This window comes from Anopheles marshallii, chromosome 3 (genome assembly GCF_943734725.1).
Source record: "Anopheles marshallii chromosome 3, idAnoMarsDA_429_01, whole genome shotgun sequence".
Classification (NCBI taxonomy): domain Eukaryota; kingdom Metazoa; phylum Arthropoda; class Insecta; order Diptera; family Culicidae; genus Anopheles; species Anopheles marshallii.
In genome coordinates, this window is record NC_071327.1 from 70,544,630 (window position 1) to 70,568,603 (window position 23,974).

Consider the following 23,974-nt stretch of genomic DNA (forward strand, 5'->3'; position numbering starts at 1 on the left):
GAGGGAGGCTCATTCCAGACTGCATTCTAAATGCATCAATCACGCCCCGGTACGGTTGTTGCATGCGAATGGGAGAAGAACGCCGCTGGAAAATGCCATCTGATGTTACTACATTTGATTTCACACCGCAATCCACGTTACGTTTCACAGCACATGTGTGAACGGGCGGCGCATAAATGCATAAACCATCGCGTGTACGTGTAATCAATAGCAAAGCGATCGCTACGTCACGAAATGAATCGCCACTTTTCACCGGCAAGTGCTCCCGCGTACATCACACGGATCGATCACATGTGGGTGTGTGTTTGTGTACATGTGTGATGAAATGAGGTTGATTATTTGAAGCGATGATATATTTGCATTATTCAACGCTGATTATAACCACCCCCTTCCACCCCTCTCACCCCCGCTCAGAGGGTGTTTGCGTTAAAATCACGATATGATTTATGCCCCTCTCGCTTTGGTCATGTTACCCCTTTTGCTTGACTGGATGAATCGGGGTTTGGTTTTTTTTTTTTGCGTATGGGACGAATAGAATTATTGGGACATTCAGTGTGTGCACCCGTGCGGGTCGCGAATGACGAAGACATTTTGGGTCATGGGTGAGAGGGTGATCGTTTTTGTTTTTGTTGTTTCTACGGTTTGTTAAAAGCATTTTGCAGTCGAGCATGTGATGACGAAGTCAAAGCAAGTGATTGATAAGAATGGTACCGGGCTACAACGATACGGGTCATGCAGGAAGGAAAGGGCTTAAAAGTACACTTACCACCATAAAACTAAGTTTACACACTACCATCACAATACATCGAAAGGAATACTACAAAACGTGCTACATGGAGAAGGACTTAAATGTTACAATGTTTTACATAAATAAGTTAATGAGATTAACGTTTTGGAGTAGACTGTACAGCAATTTTTTTTATGGATAGTTTGAAATGTATTATTGAGTTAGTATACACATTCAAGAGTATGTGGAAGAATTGGGGAAATTTTAATTGAAAGATAGCTATCGTCCTTTTATGGAGTTATACTCGGGATGTAATATGCACTACCCGGTACATGATAAGCCAAATTTATAGCAAAATTAAATGTTAATTAAAATCGGTGGACAATTTAAAAAAAATCCTCATTGAACCCATAAATAAGAACTAATAAACAGGCGTAGAAAAAAAAACCTGAAAAATAAACTATTACAACTGATCGGTTCACAGGATTTTCAGACATTCTGGGTAGTGGTATGGAAAACGTTTGTCGTTACAGATCAGCCTTGATACACATGTTGGCTTAAGTAGTAGATTGTGGCAGTAAGCGAATATAGTCCTTTAGGAGCTAAGTTTTATTTATAGCATAAAATTGAAGCGGAACTTTGGGATATGCCAATTACCAAGCTCTGCTATAGAAATGTATCTTGGGAACTCCCTAAATATAGTTGGCTATGTGACAGTTTATGGCTTTGAGTGCCTAGCAAGGTATTTGTGAGACTTGTTAGTTTTGAGAACATTTATATAAAACATTATTTTAATAAGTATACTGTATATCTCTCTTCTTAAACGATGCTATAAAGTACACTTGGGAGGAACTGTACTACCCAAAAAAACTCTTCTACATTACGCACAATGCATCGAAAGAATCAAAAGTACAGGCAGTCCTCGAGAGACACAATTATGGCGGACCGCTATAATCTGCGAACCTCGAAATTATGCGTATTTCAAATCTGGATACAATATCGTTTATATTTCAATATTACAGAGTTGATTTTCTTCTCCCTTTCCTTTACTTTTTCAGCATTTCAGGTGAGTTTTTGTATGAATACATTTCGGAGACAACCTGTATATCTCACTTCTTAAACGATGCTATAAAGTGCACTGTACTACACTACGCACAATACATCGAAAGAAACAAAAGCATAGTACATAGCGGTATTACGTGACGAAGGATAAGAATCCAAGTTATAAATTCTGTGTCATGATCGTATCATCAATTCAATCGAAATTTATTTTTATTGTGTCAAAAAATGGTCCTTTCCCTAATACTTCAAATGCTATTTGGAAAATTTCCATACCGGTCGTACATGTCTCCGTAAAGATCCGCTTCGCATAACCTTATTTCATTTGATGCTATAAATTTGAATATCTGCACAGGATTTGCGAAAGCTGCCTTTAGGCACACATTGAGTTACATTCCGTTTACATTGCGATCCACGTGTAACGTGTATCATGTGACCAATTGTAGCAACGTGTACATGCATCCATCGAAGCGCCATCCCCTAGCAGCATCGCATAGAATAATCGTAAAACCAAACGATGCCCAAAATAATCGTACCATTTGCTCTGCGCCACACTGTACACGGTTTATTTGCATCTTGACAGTTGGCGGGCTCCACCCGGCTCGTACCGGTGGACCTTTCTTGCCATATTTAATCCTCGTTTTCTTTCATTATTCGAAACCGTTCCATGCCGACTCGGCGCTCGGTGGGTTCTGGTTTGTTTGCCTTTTTTTTCGCCCCTGCCGCGTTTTGGTTTTGGTATGTTTTGAGCAAAAACAAATGGAGCCTGATGTTGCAGTATCCGAATCTACCGGTGCTACCGCTCCATCATCGACCGATGTTCGGTGCTAGCGACACAATGGTGGTGCGGTACAAGATGAAACAAACCAGCCCTGTGCGGAGCGTAATGGGCAGTATGTTTGTTTCTTTTGTATAATACGTATTTTAATGATCCGGATCCCGATCCATCGAACCATTCGTATTCGGGGTACGTCGTGTGTAAAACGTGGGGGAAGGGAGGGTGGGGGAGGAGGAAGAGAGCGGTGGTTTGGGTTGGATACACGAGCAAAGGCTCGCATAATTTGTGCAAATACTCCCGAGATCAAATTTTCATATTCAACCTTAATGTGTTTTCTTGTATCTTCCGTGCGGCACGACGAAGGCGGCCTTCCCTCATTTGCTTACGAATGTGACGGGGCAGGGTAAGGGAAAAGCTTATCCCACCAACCAGGACCCGCCCGCGCACCGGCGCAGAAAAATGATGGCCGGCAATTGAAACATTAAGCTGGCATTGTAGGAACACACATTAACGGAAGAACAAGCGAGAAGAGCAAGCATAACATTGTCTTAAAGCGAACGACAAACAACGTGGTAACGGCAAAGATATAAAGAGGCACAGTGCAATGGCGAGATACGTCGCAACCATCTTACAGCAACGAATCGTTTCCGAAACAAGGATATTCGATGAGCAAATGATCGCTTTCCGAGCGATCGTGGTCTGCTGAATGTAGGCGCCATTTTTTTTTTCGGATGTCAAACAAACGATATTTCCACCCGAGCAGCAAAAAAAACCCCCTCATACCACCGAGGATCGAGGATTGCGCGATATTTATTGTGTTTGTTCGGGTTCCCTGTTCGTGGTGCAGTTTGAATCGCGTGCCTGGCACCAATATTGTTGCATCTGGACGCGCATCTGTAGCGCGTGAGTGTGCGTGTGATTGTATTCGCAATCAATGCAAGATAAAGTGCTCTCCATCTGGCAGCATCGGACGGGGCGAAAGGGGAGGGGTGTAGGGTGCGGTGTATGGTGGGAGTGGATTTTGTTTCGTGTTTCGTGTGGTAGCATCGGTAGCAAGACTTCGCTAGTTCGTATTTATCACAGTCCGTTCGATAACCGTTTTGCGCTAATCTGTTTTACTGTTTTTTTGGCCGTGCGAAGTTTTGCGTCCCGAGTAGTGGCGCGTATTTCGTGCGTTTCGAAACCGAAGAAAAATGCGTCCCATAGCAATGGACATTGTAGCGTAAAGGTGTTAAAGGTGTGTGAGTATGTAAATTGCTTGTACAAAGTGGCAAAAGTTGGTTGGATCACGGTAAATTCGTTGGGGGGGGAGATGCTTTATTTAGGCTCGTTTGGTATTCGCGTCCTGCCACTAGGAGCATAAATAAGTTCGTTACCATTTTGATACCAGATGTCGCCACTAGCTTAGTGCTTGTGTGATTTTATGGCAACAAAGAGTGACAAATCTTCTATAGATCACCATTCAAGCATTCTGTTTTGCATGTCTCTACCTAAACATGTGTTTTTGTTTGGCAGTTTATTTGTTCAAATAGTGATTACTAATTACCAGAAGACATCGCATTGTAGAAGTTTATGGTGATCGCGCTATAACTCTGTATACCAAAGAGGTCATAGCCAGCCACTAGAGGGCGTTAGAAAATTAGTTGACAGCAAGTATACAGCTAAATACTTTCAGCTGCTGCACAAATTAAAAGTCTCAACCACATTTCAAGCATATAGTTATCGATTAGAACCGCTGCATCTATCTAACTTTACCTCAAAATCGGGGACATAACAAAATATTAAACCAGCAGATCAGGCATCTTGGATTCTTTTTTTGAAAACATCGTTAGGCTGCAAAAGATGATTTGATTTGTTCATGAGTGATTTACTGTCCCAAAGACAACATGAAATGGGAAATTTACATCAAGAAGAAAAGAAAGTAATGTGTTTTTGGATGGGACCAGTTAGGGGAATAATATTGCGAGCTGCTCAAACCAAAAAAGGGAAAGATCAGCAGTTGACCTTAAAGTTGGGAAATTGCGCGAAAAACTACTCCTCATATGGAGATATAGAAGACATATTTATGCCCTCTATGACACACACACGAACTTATTTATGCTCCTGGTTCTTATTGTATTACTTCGAGAAACATACAAACAAACAAGGATTATTCACTTAAAAATATACCCCACCGGTTGCCCTTGCACATACTTCTTTGCCCTGTGCGACTTTTTGTTTTTTTTTGTGTTCGTCCTCAGTAGTTGAGTACAACAAATTCTAAGCTTATTTTACACCTAACCTGTCACAGTTGACCGACCTCGAGCATATTGCTTTGGTGAACCACAAACATCTGACTAGCGTTAGTTATTACAACTCGATCGTCGATGGGATCGTCGGCTTGCAACGAGCAGAATGTCTTTAAATCTTTACATTAAACGGGCGTGAAATTCGTACAGCTAGGTATGTGCGGTGGAAGCAAAATACACTCGCACGAAGCGGCAAAGCGCTTCACAACACACACTCGAGATGCAGTTTAAAACGTCGTTGTTAAACCGAGGGGACGGGAAATAAAAAAAAAAAAACCTCCATTAATGCCTTTCGCTATATTCGATGATTCGAGTGAGAGTGAGTGAAGGGAGAGGCTGTGTGTGAGTGTGGCCCATCAGGACGGCAAACTAATGGCTAATGTTAAACCGGCGGTAAAACTGTCCTTTGTCTGCTTGCTTAAGATTAAACGCTTTCGCGCCAGTAACGCAATCGCAACGGGCGACCGTCTTCCTGGCACGTTCTGCCCGTGGCAGGGCATACCGATTGACGCTTCACTTCTTTCGTTTGCCATCTTTCTTGCCCGCCTGCATCTCCTCCGGGGGCGGTTCTTCCACCACGAAGCAAAGTGGTTGACCGAATGGGCGAGTCGAAATCATAATGTCATCTTCTTCCGCTAGAAAAACAAAAGGTAGAAACAAAAATAATAAGCGTGACGCTTGTTTTTGTTCTTGGTTTACGGCAAACAATATTCATCACGGGGCAAATCACACTGTTATCGATTTGCAGAAGCCAGAGCACACCAAACAATTAATTCGTTTAGTGGTTAGTGATCGACAAACGATCCTTCGTTAGTGGTAAAAGTCATTTTTAAAGCATCATCAGATTAATAGGGCAAGCAGTGTGTGTTAGTTAAGGTTATCAAACAAGCACAAAGAAAGGAAAAAAAACAAAAAATCACACACACACACACACTCGTTTATTCACACATTTTGTTTGGAGAGAGTTTGTTGATTGTTATCGAACATTTTAACGGCAAAAAACCCCCCTTATTGGATCGCATATTTGCGCAGAAAACCGACCGTGTGGGCTTCCAACAACAAATCCTTGGAAGTTTGTTATTGATGAAGGTTGCACAATGGAGTGATCCCGCAGCGCAAAAGAAAAAAACAGGCGATTTCCCCAAAGGCGAACAATGGCCATCGCTAAAGTGTATGTGGAGGCCGTTTTTTTTTTTCGTTCACTTCCTTTCGGTTTTATTTTTAAACCGATGCAGCAGCGTTAAGGCAGCCGAATGTGGGTCTTGGTAGCAAAAGAGGCGTAGTAAAAGTAGACAAAGAGTCCGCAAATGGAAGAAATAATAAAGCAGGAACGGGAAATCATCTGTAGGGCGTCTAATTGGTTTTCCATCATCTCTAGGAGCTGGTCGTGCCGTCTCTTCACCGCTCCATCATACATGTATGTATCATGCCAACAGGGCGAAACGCGATCGATCAATCGATGTCGGATGTGTGCATTTATGTGGTAATAGCACCGTGGTCGTTAGTGTTTGTGCTCGTGTACGTGGGAAGGATTCGTTGTGGTGTTTGCTTGGCACAGAGACTCTGTCGGTGGCACATAAAATCACAACACACTCACACAGCACACGACATTAGATGGAGGCAGGGCGAGCGCAGCATGGACACGTAATTCGCCTCTCGCAAGCAATGATGCAGCCGGTTGCACCACCGGAACCAGTTCCAGGGTCAAATATAACATGGCTTAGGTCGGTGCGACAACAATAACATCACGGTATGGGACACATTCGACGAAGGTGTAGCGGTTTTTTGGAGGTTTGTTTGGTGATGAAGTGAGTTTAAGCGTAAATCGCATAATCTGTCAGTAGAACAAGGCGAAAAACAAGTCCAAAAATGAGGGAAATCTATTTAAAAACACACACACACAAATCAGTGTTGCACATGTTTTAGGCTGATTGGGGGTTGAAAACCAAAAGAAAAAAAAAACAAAACACAAAACAGACCACAAAAAATGGCAAAAAAAAAAACTATGCAAAACAACACGCATAAGGCAAAACACCAAACAGCTTAAGGACACTAAGGAGTAAGACATTCAAAACTCGATTATTGGGCACACGCAGACGTACAGCAAAACGGCAATCACTTGCAACGCATCGAATGCATTAGAAGGCAACACAAACATCCAAAAGTTTAATGTAAACATATGCAATTGAGTCGAGAAAAAAACAAAAAGAAAGAAGTACAGCACACGACACGGGCGAGAGTGGTAAAGTAAAACGTGGGTAAATGCACGGGGGCAACTGCAATTAATTACTTTCAGGTAGCGAGATCGATCGATGCTGTGCCGATCGTAGCCGTAATATGCCGAAGCCGGACATGGGTCGGAAGCCCGCGAACAGTCGACGCCTCGCACCGGAATCGATGGCTGACGCCGGTGCCACCGCCGCCTGGTGGTGCGTGTTTGGGTTTGTGGGTACGCGTATATCTGGTTGGCCAATATGAAGGGAAAGGGACGACAAACAAGTGACGGTTTTAATATATGGGGAAACCGATGGGGTTGCCACACACACACACATGTATGTTGGGGCTGAGGCTGGTGTAGTGAGCGTGAAGCGATGATGATGATGGAACACGAGGATGGAACGATTTATAGTATCCCCCATGTTTTCCTCCCCCCCTCTCGACCCCCTCCTCCCTCAACTCTCCCAAAAGAGTAAGCTTCGCTGTGTATGAGAGTGAGTTTGGTGAATGGTTTCGCAAAAAGTAATTATGTGGTGGTCTGAACCTTTTTGCCGTGTTTGTGTTGTTTGCAGTTCCCGGTATCGGATGTTGGAAAGATCAATTATTTGATTAGCGTCTCGATTGTGCACTTGTGATGGAGAAGTTCTTTTTATCCGCACACGATCGTACGCTGAATGCAAATGATCGAATGGGAGTTCGAACATGGAGTTCGTAGATAAATTGTAAAACCGAAAAAAAAAACACTATGAAGAGATATTTTGCGCGATGCGAAGGTAGAAAGGCATACAGTTCGGTGTTGGAGTAGAGCAAGAGTGACTTAAAGTACATCACAATTTCGTCATATTTAGGATTAATTGTCTGTTGTTGAACTCAAATGTGTATCTGATGTTGAAAAGGATTCCTCTAGAACACTAAACTAAAGTGTGATTCAAATTTGTTCGCATTGCAGAATGTAACATGAAAGTTAAAACAACACTAACAATGCGCTACCATAATGCTAGTACTGCCGAGCGCTAGTGAAAACAAGAATAGAACGAACAGACAAGAGTATGGATCTACGAAATTTCATTGCAAACGCACTAGAATAGTAACAATACGGCTGTAGATCTATGTACAGTAAAGCGAAAGTACAGTTCGCGTGCAACTCGCGGCTAGTACAAGGCGAATATAAGGAGTATAACAGCAGTGAAGCAGTAATGGTACAGTATCTACAGACTGGTAGGGTCCATCCGACCGAATAGCGCGTCAAATGGAAGTAAAAACAAACGTACTACTCGTACTACGCAAGCAATAATACAGGGTGGGGAAGATAGAGAGCGAAGAAGAAAATATGTGAAGGCGAAAGAGGAGAGAGAGAGAGAGAGAGAAAAATAGAGCGATTGTCACAGCGCGCATAGTAGAAGATTAAAGGGAGAAAAAAAACTGTAGCATTAAAACAAACCGAACGGGACAACTGGGTGCTGTGATACAGTGAAACGTAAAACCGAAATGGCAAAATAAAATATAAAAAAGTACAACGGAACATGTACTAAAGTAACAGTTAACGAAACAAAATATAAAACAAAACAGAAAGAGTAAAACTAGCAATGAAATAAAGATAGAGAGAAAGAGAGAGAAAGAGTAGAAAACTCATTCCGCAAAAGCGAAACGGAAGCAACCGCGGACCTGAGCATGACATGTCCGTTGCAACGGGCGCGGTCAGTCCCTGTTTCTGGTGTGGATAATTTGGCCCCTGAGATTTGACTGGTCCCCGCCATGGCGCACGGTCCGGATATTCAGGCACTTTCACTACGGGAATGTCTAGCGGAGGGTTCGAGACGGGTTGGTTGTGTCCGGCAGCCGACGCCCCCGTCCCGGTCGCTCCTGGGCCCTTTGACGGATCGACAACAATTTTGCCGCTGGAAATTTCGCCCGCCTGCTTAAGGACCTGATATATCTGATCGACATCGGTTGGTTCTGTTGAGGAGGGATCATTGAGGGATCGTTGTGTTAGTTAGCTGCATGTTGGAAAGGGGTGTTTGGTTGTTTGTTTGTTTGTTTGTTTGGCGGCAAGAGTTAAACAAGGCACCCTCTGGGGTTGAAAAACTTCGGACGAGCACGATAGAGATAGGACGACAGACAGGAGGAAAGACAGTAGGGGAAGACAGCGTTTACGGGAGTAGCCAAGAAGAGAGAGAGAGAGAGACGATCTGGAAAAAATACATTGGTCGGACTTGTTGGACGGGAAAACAAGGGATCAAAGATATAAATATATTTACACAGCACTGTAAAAACATAATAATTATTACGCAGTCGTAGCTTTAGAATGTTTGGATGTGTCTGTGTTTAGTAGTGTTTGTTTTTTGAGCACGCTCCGATCGTCGTCGGCTCACATTCGTTTTTTTTGCCGAATTTTAACATTGTTCGATGCAGGGCTGGGCGTAAGCTGCTCAATTGGTGGACAAAACAAAACGAGTACAACACTGAGTAGTAAACTGACATTTGGGCAAATACACATCATTCACACGATGAATACACTACCGCAAGGCGCAAGCCACATACAACTGTTTTGGCCACACAGAGAACCCTACAAATGTCGCAATCAGTTTTCTGAGGTGTTGTCGAGCAAACCGGTGCCAGTTGGATGGAGAGCATGGCATATCGCTTAAGCAGGCAGGGCTAAGTAATCGATTAGTACGTAGGTGTTAGTGGGGTGTTTTTGGTTTTGCTCTCAATTCCTTTCTTTTTCTTGCGCTTGCCATTGCCTCGACTGTTTGTTAGCGGGTAGCGGTGAACAATGAAACAATTACGATAGTGATGATGATGATGATTATGATGATGCTGATGATGATGATGATCGGTCGGTACCGTTTTGCGGGCCCATACATAAGATGAGCCGCGTTCCCGTCCCGAAACTGCCTGGGCTCGCGATCCGAAAAACAATAAGCCGAACGATGGAATGGCTAAATATGGTATGCGGCCATGCCATGTACAGGAAAAATGGGGGGGGTGTTCCTTTTTTTCGCTACTCACTTTCTTCCTCAACCTCGGTGGCACGGTTTTCGATTTCGGAGGTGCTCTTCTGGCGGCGTAGCAGCTTCTGCTTCACCTGACACTTTGGCAGCTGCGATGCACAGTCGGCGTGCACGTTCACCTTGCAGATGCGGCAGCGTAGCCCCTGTCGGGTGTGTCCTGTGTGCCGAAGAGAATAAAGCAGAAGGAGGAAAAAAAAGGGAAATGGATAATTCCATTAATCGCATCCCCGGCGGTTCAGGTGTGGCGTACGGCCCGGCCATTTCCCACCGGTGGGAAATGTGGAATCAATTAAAAATGCTTTCGTTAGCTGAATAATTACGTTAAAATGACACCTGTAGACACGAGCTGCACGACAATCGGCGTATTGTATGGGCTTTTATTCGTGTTCGCCATGGAATGGGGACCTCGTTCCGTGCATCAGGTGCACCGTAGATATGTATATATAGTGACACTTGCCAACAGAGAAATGGCAACGACCACCACAAAAAATAAATGTGACACAGCATAATAGAACAGGAGAGTTCATCTTGCCACTGGGACTGGAGCCGAGAATGGAGTGTGTGTGTTTCATGTCTAACCACTCATGGGAAAATTTTGACATAATGCCAAGCACAGCACAAACCAGCCATCCAGCCCACTGCACTGCACCGTGTTTTTGTGTATTTATGGGCGGCCGAGTCATCAGTGCCTGTTGTCGATGGTTTTGAAATGTGTCCCCAAAACCGGGCTGGTGCTGACCTCGAGCATTCCATGATCGTTCATAATTTATTCGCTACCGGGAAAGAGGGGTGAGTGGAGGTAGGGAGGGGGCGTCCGTACCATCTTCAATGCACTCGTCCATGACGGATCAATTCAACAGTGGTGTCCATAATTTGGAAATTAAATTATAATGTGCCCGGGTAGCGTGAGTATATGGAACCTTTGGGCACGGCACTTTTGGCTGCACGAGCGTGTGAAGCTACACGTACACGTGGTACGGACACGGACAAGATACATGAGTGCAATCGGGATTTTTAAGGGAGATAGTGTGGGCCATTGGAAAGCTTTTTTTGTTCACCCAGAAGCCGTTCTTTAAAGATGATATTTATGTCAAATATAAACTTGTTCCCAAATGCGGGAACGCTTTTCAGCGATTAAGTACGCACGAATGGCTTCGAAATATTACTTTGAAGATTTATGAATCTCGGAAGTAAATTTTCTCCCGATTATTGTGAATTATTGTATTCTAGAGTAAGGTACGGTTAGTGGCAATACGGCATGCGCATTATTCATAAACAAAACAAAAAGATTTATGAATCTCTGAAGCGATCATGATGCGTAAAAGATTTAATGGCGAACGATTTACGATTGTACTCCAGAATTCCTTTGCAAATGCAATTTGAGGCTTTTTTATGTTTTGCGGTCATTGAATTTAACCTTGCGACCTTTAACCTTTATCCTTGCGAATCGGTTGCCACCATTGCAACAGCTTCTATAATGAAGGTGGGAACTGTCCTACCATAATCCTACATTTCAAAACCCTACATCGGCAGGACTGTTGTAGGGTGCTACTGCTAAACTCCAAAGTTAACTGCACGCTGTGATCGCAATCGCTAAACTACGAAGATCTCTTTTGAATTTCTACGTGATTTTTTGAATTTCTAGGAAGATTCTAACGTTAAGATTAAGATCTTCCGTAATTTTGGAATCTACAACGGTTAATTAAATATAGGTTCATGAAATATCTTAAGACATTGATGATCTTTAGCTATTCACGAAACTTTTGAGAGTCAACTCATGATTGAAATATAGTCTTCACTAAAGAGTCGTGCGAATCACCATCAAAAGATCGTTTAAGTACAATACTAGATAGGAGCGATTCCAAATCCTTTCCGGCTCTTTTTACTCTTGTGAGAAAACTGATTATCCAGCTTTGAATATATAAAAATTAAAAAAAAAACCCCTAGAATAGCCAGTAAAAGACCTTTTCAAGCAAGATATGAAAGAGCTTAAATTGCTCAAAATCTTTCTAATCTCAACAAACAAATAAACCTCCCCAAGCTACAGTGTCCTGAAGTTGTTTAACATTCCAAGGCACACAAAATAACATATTCGAACCAAAAACCATTACGTAAAAACATGAATTGATGCGCGTAATTGGGGGTTTTCTTTTTTACTTCCCTACATCTAATGCTCTAAGCATTATTGATTTATGCAGCAGGTAATGTTACATTTGCCAAGCAGCATAACTGTACCAGCAAAACGGTTCGGGCAAAACGGCAACACTGCCACCGCTTTATCGGCGGTACGATTGCAGGATTTGAAAACTTTCCGTCCTTGGATGGATCGGACGAGGCCAAAGTGAATTATTTAATGATGAAGCTAAAACGGTAAACATGTCTTTCGGGGCATCTTTTGCACGCTGCCAGTCTTCATAAATGTAATGCCGGTCACCGTCACCACCGGCGGACCCCGGTAACGCAGTGCCGGGTGGTTTTCGTGGGACCGTGTACGGGCATTCGGGAAGATGATTGAGTTCCGCATTTATAATGCAAAGCGAAAGATAGAGAGGCCATTCCATTGCACATGGAAAGCGAACATTCGAGGCACACGGGGTCCGTACACGTTCGGCCGCAGGGGGGGGTGCGGTACCGAAATTGTCGTAGTTTCGTTGGCGCAAAAGTTATGTGTTCTATTTTCGGGGGCCGATAGAGCAACGAAACGGCAACAACGCGATAAAAGCAATGAAGAAACACGGCCCAATAAGGGCCTGTGAACATGGTCGGGCCGGTACGGTTGTGGCTGGATGGACGATAAAGTTTTATTTCTCGGTGGTGATGCGAGACTAAAAAATTTCACCAAACCAAATCAAACAGCACGAACACGCTGCCTTTCGGCCGTGCAGGGGATGGACTGTCCGGAATCGATCGAACGTTTCCTTTTCGTTGCCTGTGCAGGCCTGTGACGGAAGATACGTACCTCGTAGAACCTGCGAGCATACGTCGCACGGTGTGATCTTTTTGTAGGTGTACTCCTGCAGATTGTGATTATCGGTGCCATCGAAGCGGATTTGTGCTCCATTACCGCTCTTCCTGTAAGGATGGTAGTAAAGATCGATATTAGTGGGGGCTGTTGCGAGTAGACGAACGACCATTTCCGCTCTAAAACCATACGCTGCGTACGTGCAAGTAGACACTCAGTTCAAATAACAGGCTTAGGTACGAATAGAATATGCGGGTGTTGCGCAAACATATGTCGGCCCGAAAAAGGGGCTGTTCATACGGTAATGATTTGGTGACGTACTTTAAATCAATCGGCATTCACTACAACGTTGCTCTCGCATGTTGCTACTCCGTGGTTACGGCATTATGCACTTCCGCCGGTGGGGAATGCAATTCTTTACAAACCGTGGAACAGTGATTCCACTAAGCAAAACCAGCATTTGCACAATATTCCGCACAGGGCAGTGCTTTTATTTGTCGCAATAACCGATCGGCACTGATCGTCTAAAACCCGCGATAAAACGCTCTCAAACAGATGCAGATTAACGTTAGACAGTGGTAATAGATACAGAGTTGGTTAAGAAGCGGTTTTGTTCAGCGAAATGAAGCAAAGAGTTTCCCAGCGTGGAAGGAAAGGGTGTTGCCACACGAACGGTTGCTGTCTTACATTGCTATGCAAACTATAAGCGGAACTAAACAGAAGCCAAAAACAGAACAAATTTGTATCGAGCGAACTGCAAACACTGCGAACTAATCTATCGCTCTCGACCGTACTGGTTTGACACATCTAAAACGGAAACTGAACGGCTGATGCTAGGAACTGTTTTACCCAATTCGTCCGAAACGATTACGTTCCGTGACACTACCGGAAAACGGAGAATCGACTTGCCCGCAAATGGCTAGCATATTGGGGAGCGGGGGGTTTCTTTTTTTTATGTTTGGTTCTGTACGCTAGTTGTGGAATGCTAGAAACACGTTACTATTAACGCTTCCAGTTATGTAAGGGTAGCACAGAAGTTTGCTACTATGCAAACGGCAAATATGAAGATGTTTACATCAAACAGAACACTATAACGTATTCAACTTTTATAGGTGGTTATATATGTGTGGTTAAAATATATATAAATATCGTTTCTTTTTTTTTTGTTTGGTTTACATATGGATCACACACTACGACAGCAAATGCAATATATAGATATATAGATATATAGATATGTTTATACAGCACGATACTTTGATATTATTTGCTTGATATTCCGTATAATGGTTGTTACCTCATAGTCAACACCGTTGACACTGCGTGGTACATTTGATTGGATTTGGTACTAATTGTGTTTACCGAATTTGGCAAAAGTAATAGGAAGGCAATAAAGAAATCAAATGAAAGTTTTCGTTAACAACAGATTGATATTACACGGTAATATACATACACACACACACATTCAAACACTGACACACATATGGTGTGTCAGTTACAATTTGCGTGTTCTAGACAGACAGGACAGTGCCTATGCTGGAAGAGAAAGGGGGAAGTGGGGGTTTTGTTTGTTTTTTTTGCTGCTGTTGTATAGTTTCGAAAAGGGGTTTTTTGTTGTTGTTGCAGAAGTTCTACGAAGACGAAAAGGAAGCGGGTTTATTGAATGCGACCGTATTACTTGAGCTAATCTTTCGCTAATATACTGCGTTTACCGTTTGTTGTTTCGGTTTAGTTATATAGTGAATTTGCTTTTTATAGGACATTTTTAATATAAATTGTTAGAATTTTGGTTTTGTTTTTGCCCCCTCGAGGTGACAAAAATGCTAATCTACATATTGATTCGACCGTAAGGGGATATTACACTCTGAAACTAAGCTAATAAGCTGATTTTTTTAGGATTTTTTTTCAAGCTGGCTATAAATACTCCATTGAAATGGGACACATTTGTTAAAATGACACTGTTGCGGTTAAATAAAGTTAAGTTTAAACAATTAAAACAAAATAAGGAAAGTGACATATCAGAGTGGAAATGTGGAAAGCTTGCACTGAAGTGTCATTTATCAATAGAAAAACGTCAAACACGATGACAGCAAAACAATTTAAACAAAGGAATTAGAAGTTAATACGATCTCCAATTTGAAAAACAATGTTTTGAGATAATCGCTTTGAAGGTTTTATGAGCGCGTACGAAGTGCTACGACATTGCGTCTGGTCTGTCTCTTTTTAACAGATCGTGTCTAATGAACTTTTGGAAAAGTTTACGATAAAATAATATTTAAGCAAAAAAAAAATATCAAATCACAGAGTGTACTACCCCCTTAAACAGCCAACCATTAGCCAACGTTTGCAAATAATTCGCCCAATAATGGTTGCCTTATGGCACGGAACAATGGAAACGGTAAGTCATTGAACCAAATGCATCCGCCGCCTTCTGCCAGCGTTGCGACAGGGGCGGTGATCACGAGACAAATGCAAGACAAAAACAAAATCACATGCCAATAGACACCCGGGTGCTGTGTGTGATCAAAGCGGCAAACAGAAACAGTTAATTCGCGGCAGTCAGCAGCGGCAGCAAAAGCGAGCGAGATGAAAATGATGCCCCGTGCGCTGACACGGATCCTTCAGGATCCTTGCCAAACCATTATGATGTTGGGCCGCCCGTGAGCGGAGGGGCTTTTTTTTTTTCTTTCTTTCCTCCATTGCTCATCCCGCCCGATGGTGAATGGTGCCGCGGGAAAATAGAAAAGCAAGGTTATACGCCTTTCTTGTATCCCCGAACACGTTATCATCTAGCGAATGAAAGCGAATGATGGTGCCCTGCAGACAGTCGCATTCGTGAAAGGAGTTCGTGTGCCAACTACAACCATTTGCGCACACGCCTGCAATGGGGGAGGAGTGAAAGGGGCGGGGAGGAGGGTGGTAGGAGGGAGGGACTCTTTGCCTAATGGATGGTTCCCGGTAATGAACCTGGACCCCGAGAGGCTGCCATGGGAGATTGAATGGTTTTTGTGCGATGGGTTCCGGTTGATGGAAAGAACGGTGGGGGAAAGGGAACAGAGTGGGTGGAGAGGGGGTGGAGGGGGAGGATGAAGTGTACTTTTAAAAGCGCGAGCGGCGTTAAGAAAAGGCAGACATTATAAAGGATTGCAAAAAGAGAAAAAAAATGGAGGCCCGGAGCTTTTGGACAAGGCGTGAGTAATTCGCGCAGAAGAAAATGGAAAAGTCATCGGTGAAAGTAAGGCGAAAGGGATGGAGCAGGATGGAGTTACAGAGGGGAAGGAGGAATAAAACGTTAAGCGAACATAAAGCGAGCGATAAATGCGAAGAAAGACTTGAAACTTAAGATATTGCACAGTTGGACTATGGGCGGATACCGGGAGCACAATGGAGTTTTGTTTCGGGGAGGGGGGGGGAGGTGAGTGTTAAGCAAGACCGAAAGGGGGCGAGGTGGAGTCGGTTATCGGTAAACAAAGGGGAAAATGAGAGAAAACATTAAAATGTTGCTACCTACGGCAAACGCTACAGCGCACAACGAGGTTTCCCACTTACCTATCGTTCGCCGAACCTGCCGGTTTCAGGCTACGGAACGCTTTTAGCCACTTAGTCTTCATTGAGGAAGAGCTAGAAGAAGACATTTTACGTTCACCGCGAGGTGAACCAGGCTCTATTCTACCCAAAAATAACTCTTTCTGTAACGAGAAGTACGCAATGGTAGAAGAAGGGAAAAGAAGAAAAAGAAAATGGGAAGATAAAAAAGAGAAACAGTGTAAAATACAGACAGGTCTCCGCTAATGCCAATGTCGTGGCTAGGTGTTGTGTTTATCGGTAAGTGTTTGTTTCTTGTTTTTTTTTAGCTGTTAGTATAATTTTTGTGCTGTTTTTTTTTGGTTTTTCATTACTCCAAAACTATCTAGCAATCCCAATAAATCCCGATCGTCACTAACAGACGTGCTGCGGTGATCGGTGTTTTGGTGTGTGTGTGTGTGAGCGGTGTGTATGTGTGTTCTTACTATCTATCCATACATTCGGGCTATGCTTCTATGGAAACTCGTTTCATGGTGATTAAATATGTATCCACTAGCTAACAGGAAAGGAAAAAAAACGCTAATAATCTAGTATGCCATGAACAATTTTAGCAGCAGCAGTAGTAGAGCACAAAACCAGAGGTAGTAGTTATGTAAAGATGGTAGAAAGAAGTAAGGCTAAGTTGGGCAACAGAAACAAAAACAGTAAGTAAAACACGTTTCAAGACACTTCCAAAATCCTCCAGCTAAGCTAATGGCGGATTCACTAGTGTAAAGATAGTACATAAATCTACACCTAGATGGCGTGGCAACTTGTGGAGTGGCGTTTTGATGAGGAAGAAGTAGCAGTAGTAGTAGAAGAGGAAGAAGCGATGTTGCAATGTTATTGCTAAGAAATGGATTGCATCCAATCATGTGTTGAAGTGGGCAACCAGAGCATATAAACACACATACACAGCCGCCGACTGACGTTTGCTTTCATTTGGAGAGAGCAGTTTGCAAACCCGGGACCGCTTGGTAAAATCCCTGCAAACTATTATGGTTCCTAGTTTATTCAGGTCAAGAGCTCTGTCCGATCTGCAGCAGCAGCTGGTGCAGGTTGTTCCACCGGGGTGTTTTTTTTTTTGTTGCTGTTGCTTTTGTGCTTCCCGTTCTTGCCATCACACGACTGTTTGGTCGGCGCAGTGCTGATGATCGTATGAGTATGAGCACCCAGTCTGTTTCAACGAGCTGCCCTTTAACCCAACCGGCCTCCACGGGGATGGTTTGTGACGGGCTTTCATGCGTGATGTTCTTCAAACGATGAATGCTCTAATAAATCATACGACGCAACCAGTCGCCAGAAAACACACGGGTGCAATGTCGAGTGCTTTTTTTTTTTTCACCCCTCCCGGTGGTCCATCTTCTCCGGGGTCAACATTTATAAACAAGCACTTGGTGGGCTTCCCCCCCTCCCCCACCAACACATGAATAAACGGCAATAAAAAAAGGTGGGATATGAAACTCAAACAAATTTTCACCATTCGCTACCATCCCACATGCAAGGACATGTGCTCGTGTACGTGTGTATGTGTGCTCGACTTTTATCGACTCTGGGACGCCTGCGACTGGTTCCCAGGCGGTTATCAAAAGAGAAGCTGCCCGAAAGATATTACCCGTGGAGGAACCACCCGTACCGGGGGCGAGACGGTGAAATGATGGCGGGGAGTTGGGTGTAATATACCCACTGGCCCGCTACCCGATTCTATTCACTACACACGGGGACGACCCTTTGAATGCGTTGGATCGACCTTGCTGAGGTTGACCGCAAACGAACTGTTTTATTTTCTCCTTTTTTGCTCGTCGTCTCCCGCCGCAGTCCTCCGAAAGCATCCGCGCCAACCAGAATTCCTGGGTGCTCATCATGGCCACACTTTACCGTGACGTTCTTTGTGTCGCTAACGAACCCGACACTACTTATGAGTCCCTAATGCTTCCCAGCTGGTACTGAATTGGTTAGGCATGGGATGCCTCCCACGCACACACACACACACGTGTGCGCGCTCAAAATGTTTTCATTGGGCAGGTGTTAGAACACACAAAAGCCCTCGAAATCGGAAGCCTGCTCCGTCATCCGGCGGGCTACCATTTGCTGATTGAAGCTGCCTGTTGCTGACGGTGGGGTTGCGGGCGGTGGGTGGATAGTATGCTAAAGAAAATGACACTTCTGCTCAAGCAGGGCAGCTTTTCCCCCACTCGCCCTCGGTGGTGCTCGGAAACTCGAAAGTCATTGTCAGCGCTCGATGGGGGTTTTTCCCCGTGAAGCGTTGTTAATTATATTGATCCCTCTTGTCACGCGGGAAAGATTACTCCATGCCACGTTCGTGCGATAGACACCACTCGTGTCGCTTGTCGCCTTCGCTCGGTACGCAACCGTACAACGTGGAGGGTTTGAAAGATCATTAAACTATTGAGAATGAGATCAGTGGGATGACAAATAGGGTAGAAAGCGTAACTGACTGGCGTAACAGCGTGTTTTTTTTTCGCTAACGCTTATAATCAACTTCGGATGCAGGGGACAAATGATGAGAAGGGTGTTATACGTGGTCCCTTTTGTTGATGGGTTGAGTAACTTCAAGCACTAATGGGAAAAGAGACACTGATGGAAGTAGAAAGAACTAGCTTGTTCTATTCGTGTGATTATTTATAATAACTCCCGACGATTAGGTTAAGGGAGAAGCAGGATAAGTAAACTTGTCCGCTCGGAGATGCAGTGCAAATTCTTACTGTTTCAACGGTCTGTAAATTTTGTATAAAAACATAATCAATTTCGAGCTATTTAGACATCACGGTGATATTATTCCACAGCTCGTGGTATCAGTTTGCTCAAAGGGCTGTGGCGCTTATATGCCATTAAGATCTGAGACTCTTTGTTGTGATGATTTGCACCTCGCAAGGGATGATAAATATGACTTCTGGAAGCAATTTCAACGCTGACCCAGTTTAGCAAGGAAAAAGTTATTCCATTCACCAAACAAAAACCAATGTCAAGACCACTGAAATGCTTGAAATAAGCACGCATGGCATTGGTCACCAAATGCCCACGCGGGGTACGATGTCAAATAGCCAAATGTTGTCCACTATCCACTATCCACTTGAATGGAGCTGTTGATGTCGGAAACAAGTGGAATACTAAGAGACAAGCAACAACTAACGAGGCACAAGGTTGAGGTATGGGAACCTTAATTTGCTTCATTTCAATTTGAAATGATTACAAATCAAGAGTGTCTCTCATCGAATTGCATCACGGTTGAGGCGTTGTAGAAAATCAACTAGTTGACCGATCCTTTTTAAATTTTCAGGCAATAAAATATACCCTTTATGTAAGGTTTTAGCTATTTATCTTCTATACCATAACCGTTCGCTCGCGCCTTGCGTTTAAAACCATTCATCAGGTTCTGTACAACATCTGCCTGCAGGTTCTTCTGTACTTAAACTCACTTTTTCTGCATGTCTGCTTAAAATTTGATCTCCTTGGGATAATTTCGTAGTGCCTGCTTCATAATAGCCAAGTATATTTCGATGGGCCGTAGCTCCGGTGCTTTTGAGGGGTTCATGTCATACAGCAAGAATTTCCAGACTTAGAATAACTCCAGGAAAAAAAACTTGAAGATCGAAGATTGTAGAGCCATCGTTTTGCTTCGAGAGAGGAAACAAACGAATTTGTAGACACTATCTCGGGTAAATCTGCCCGTTTACAGTCTCGACAGTAACAAACGCGCACAACTTTGTTTGAGCACATAAACAGATCGCTTGCCAAATCATGTATTTCTTGACAAACTTTGTACAATTCTGTTACGGTCATTCCTTTGGGTATCAAATTTGTCCTTCGCTGTTAACAACAGTAACCCCGGATCCTTTATGACACTCTGAGGATTTATAGTTAAGACGATTTTCCACGTGTTTGCACACAATCTGTTCGCGGCGTTGTTTTCATCCAATTTTAGAAGATTGGCATCGGTAAAAATACATTGAAATCAACACATTTACAACTATTTCTGCTCAACATTTCAAGAAAATATACCCAACAGGTAATTTTCTAAAACGTTTCACCTGTGATGCAATTTGATGTGGGAAACCCTTTAGTATTGCAATCAGTTAAGAATGGCTTTCTTCTACACCGTTTCAAGAGATGGAAAAATGGAATTTAAAGTTTCTTTTCATCATTACATGCCATACTTCTATGATGGTATAACATATTAGGGAGTGTCGTTGCAACCCTGGATTAGAATGATCCGATCTAAGCCTGCTTGATAATGTTTATCGATAAAATACCATAATGCAGTATTTAACTTCCTGTACTAAACAGGAAAATTCATATGAAACGGCTTAAGAATAATGCGCTAAAGTTGACAAACACGCTTTAAAATTTTGATTATTTACTGCACGTCTAGGAGACGACAATAATTTCCAAAACTATTGTGTCAATAGCTGTTGTTAAATGAGTCATGATTAATTTCAACAACTGTGTACAACTTTCGTTCCCTCTTTGCCCATAGCAAAAGGGCTTAATATGGAAAATTATAGATAATAAATTGTGTAAATAAGTCTTTAAAATTCATTTCCAAACCACAAATGACACTCACAAAATTGAGCATCCTGTAGTTGTACAGATGTGCATTTACGGCACTGTATATTACGTCTTTAAACCAATATTAAGCCTCGTAGTTTAGTGAATCAATGATCAGTACGAAAAGTCTCTTTGTAAAAAAAGCTAAAAAATCACAAAAATCCATGAGGAAAAGTAAATAAAGAGAACTCTTACCACGTGAACGTGAAGCAAGCAAAGGGTGGTTTTTACCAACACCGTTTAAAGCTAAGCCGTAATGAGAAGCTGAATACAATCGGCTTCCAAGCGCACATACGTGGAAACCCTTTTGACGTATGGTTCGGGTTCTTCCCAACCCTGTACGCCATTGCCTCCCATTCATGCTGTAATGTGCTTCATTAGGTGTTGCTCACTGAATGATGTATTGTGCAAACGTTATCCGATTTGTTCCAATCGATTGCTTTATTTCTCGGCTCGAGCAAATATTTATGTTTTGGGTCGAAAACACCCCACAATTAATAACTGAACGGTTTCGGAACGGTTTGATTGTGTGCCCAGCAGCATCGTAATTATAATTTTTTCCACCCTCGAGCGGGTTTCGTCGAAGATGGGTTTAAAAGCTTCTCGTTTTGTTTGTTTCGTGTTTGCCGTTTCTTCCAGCTATCTGCCATTATAATTAGCCTTTCGTGCAACGCCGGTAGCTTCAGATCCCGCAGAATATAACCCAATTACACTGTATTTATGTTCCCGAAGTCCGGTTGCGCGGGAAATTTATTTTACACCGGCACCGAGCACTGAAAATTGACCCAAATTGGACGAGTGCAAGCGCTGTCCGGCAGTGTTCCCCGCGAGGAGGAAATAATTAAATGGAGTCGAAGGCTTTGTTGTGCCGCTCCTTGGAAAGTTATGATTTGTTTTCTTTATGGCTAGATTTATGCATTAATTGAAACTGTAATAGTAACAGCGAGTTTCTTCATCGGTTCGGGTTGCATTAAGTAAGAAATTTACATCCTTTGGTTTGGTTGTTGAAGGTGTTTCTGCTTAGTAAAATTTGGGCAAAGCGAATAATTAATAAAACAGCGAAGGTTAGGCAACTGCAGTGCCCAGCAGGTGGATTTTGATGATATATTTCCCAATTTGAACATGCAAATTCATACGAATAATTGTTTAAAGACAGAAAAGATGCAGTACGCAGCAATTTAGTATCATAAATCCAATTTTTGTGAAGAAAAACTACTGAAAACTCTGCTAAATGTCGTGCTTGCACTCGATGCTAACGCGTTTAGGATTCTTACGCGCTTATTGCTCCCTGTCGATAAGCAATATGTTTGTTATTTTTGAATAACATTATAACATTTGCTTACGGTTAGTACAAGACTAACACACAGCGGTGAATCAGTTAGCAAAGCATAACGAGAGCAGTCAAACGAAAAACGGCTACGGCTATGGTTGCATCAACAAACTCATCCGCATGAACAGAACTTTGATTTGAGACGTTGTCAAATTGGTTTAAAATGCAAAGGTAAATAACGGATTTTTCAAGCAAATTTCGCAAAGCGTACGAAAAAAACAAAAAAACCCTCGAGCGGCCGAAACCGTGCAACATCGGCACCCCGAACAGAATGCTTCCTCGAAAACGAGCGAACGACGTTCATAACCAGAATGGAAAGGAAATAAAGGATAAAACGGGGGAGCAAAACACAAAAGCAAACAAGAAAATGAACGCGAAAACGAGCGAGCAGCGAGAGCAGAAAAACGGGGAACAGAACTAATGGAAACTAATTTACCAATCCGCAAGTGCTGAAGTGCATCCTGCAATCGTAAGATGCTAGGAGCGTGAAACAATCGCATAGTGTGCGAGAGACGGCTGTGAAAGACAAAGGACCCCGCAGCGGGAGGAACGCGCGCGCGCGTGTCTGTGTGTTAGGCCCAGGCAAGCGTAAACGGCGAAGGCGCACTGCTGTTGCTGCTGCTGCTGCTGAAGGCTGGGCCGACGTCAACAGTGGCACCAGGGGCCATCCGGGTCCATTTGCAGCCGTTCGAAACTAAGCTTTCCGGAGGGGGGGAGGGTGCTTTGAAGCCGGGCCGGGAAATGTGGCCGACACCACAAACCCCTGCCTATGGCCGAACACCCGATCGGTGTAAAGGTGGCACCGTGGACCATGGTAGTAGGTGTATGTAAGTTTGGCCATCGATTTTCGCCCCACAGTCAACCCACGCGGCGGATGCCATCGAACACACGAGACGCGCAGGGTGTGGGGGGGAGCGGGGACGATGGGTGAAAAGAATAGATAAAGTGTGATTTAGTGCAGATGTACGCGGGCAACAGCACCGACCTGGTATAGGTGGATGGTTCGAGACTACTGGGTAGATAAAACAAAACACAATAGCGTAGCAGAGCAGACGGAAGGCAGCGACAGCGAGAAAAAGAGTGGTAACGGTGAGCCATGTAATAGCGTGAAGAAGAGGAAGGAAGAAGAAACAAACAAACAGGCAGAAAATACAACACAAGACAGCAAAATGGCTAGGTGGGGAGGCCAAGAATGGCCGAGATCAGTGCCTTGCAGGGTTCTCCAGTTGAAGGGAGATAGTTGGGACCTTTGCTGGATTCTTTACAAGTTGATGTGGAACTGGTTTAGGTAGACCTTTAGACTGATAGAGGAGCATTCTGTAGAAAGCTTTCACAATTTCGTTCCTCCATTGACAACTGCTGTGTGTTAAGTCTATAAAGATCAGCTTTATTTGCCTTCATCTACATGAAGATCACACCCTATTGGGTTAATAGTTACTTGGGTATAGTTACTTAAGTTCAACAAGCAC

General features: G+C 43.3%; 1 protein-coding gene across 1 annotated transcript in view; it reads right to left on the bottom strand.

The window, feature by feature from the left end:
- The window catches only part of LOC128713101 (uncharacterized), a 49,574-nt gene that overhangs the window by 3,282 nt on the left and 22,318 nt on the right, over positions 1-23,974 (bottom strand). The window contains exons 9-13 of the mRNA XM_053807964.1: positions 16,592-16,731; positions 13,194-13,222; positions 13,043-13,138; positions 10,082-10,240; positions 8,735-9,025 (exon numbers count right to left, since the gene is read on the bottom strand). Coding sequence (XP_053663939.1) covers positions 8,735-9,025; positions 10,082-10,240; positions 13,043-13,138; positions 13,194-13,222; positions 16,592-16,731 — 715 coding nt within the window. The remainder of the gene's footprint in view (positions 1-8,734; positions 9,026-10,081; positions 10,241-13,042; positions 13,139-13,193; positions 13,223-16,591; positions 16,732-23,974) is intronic.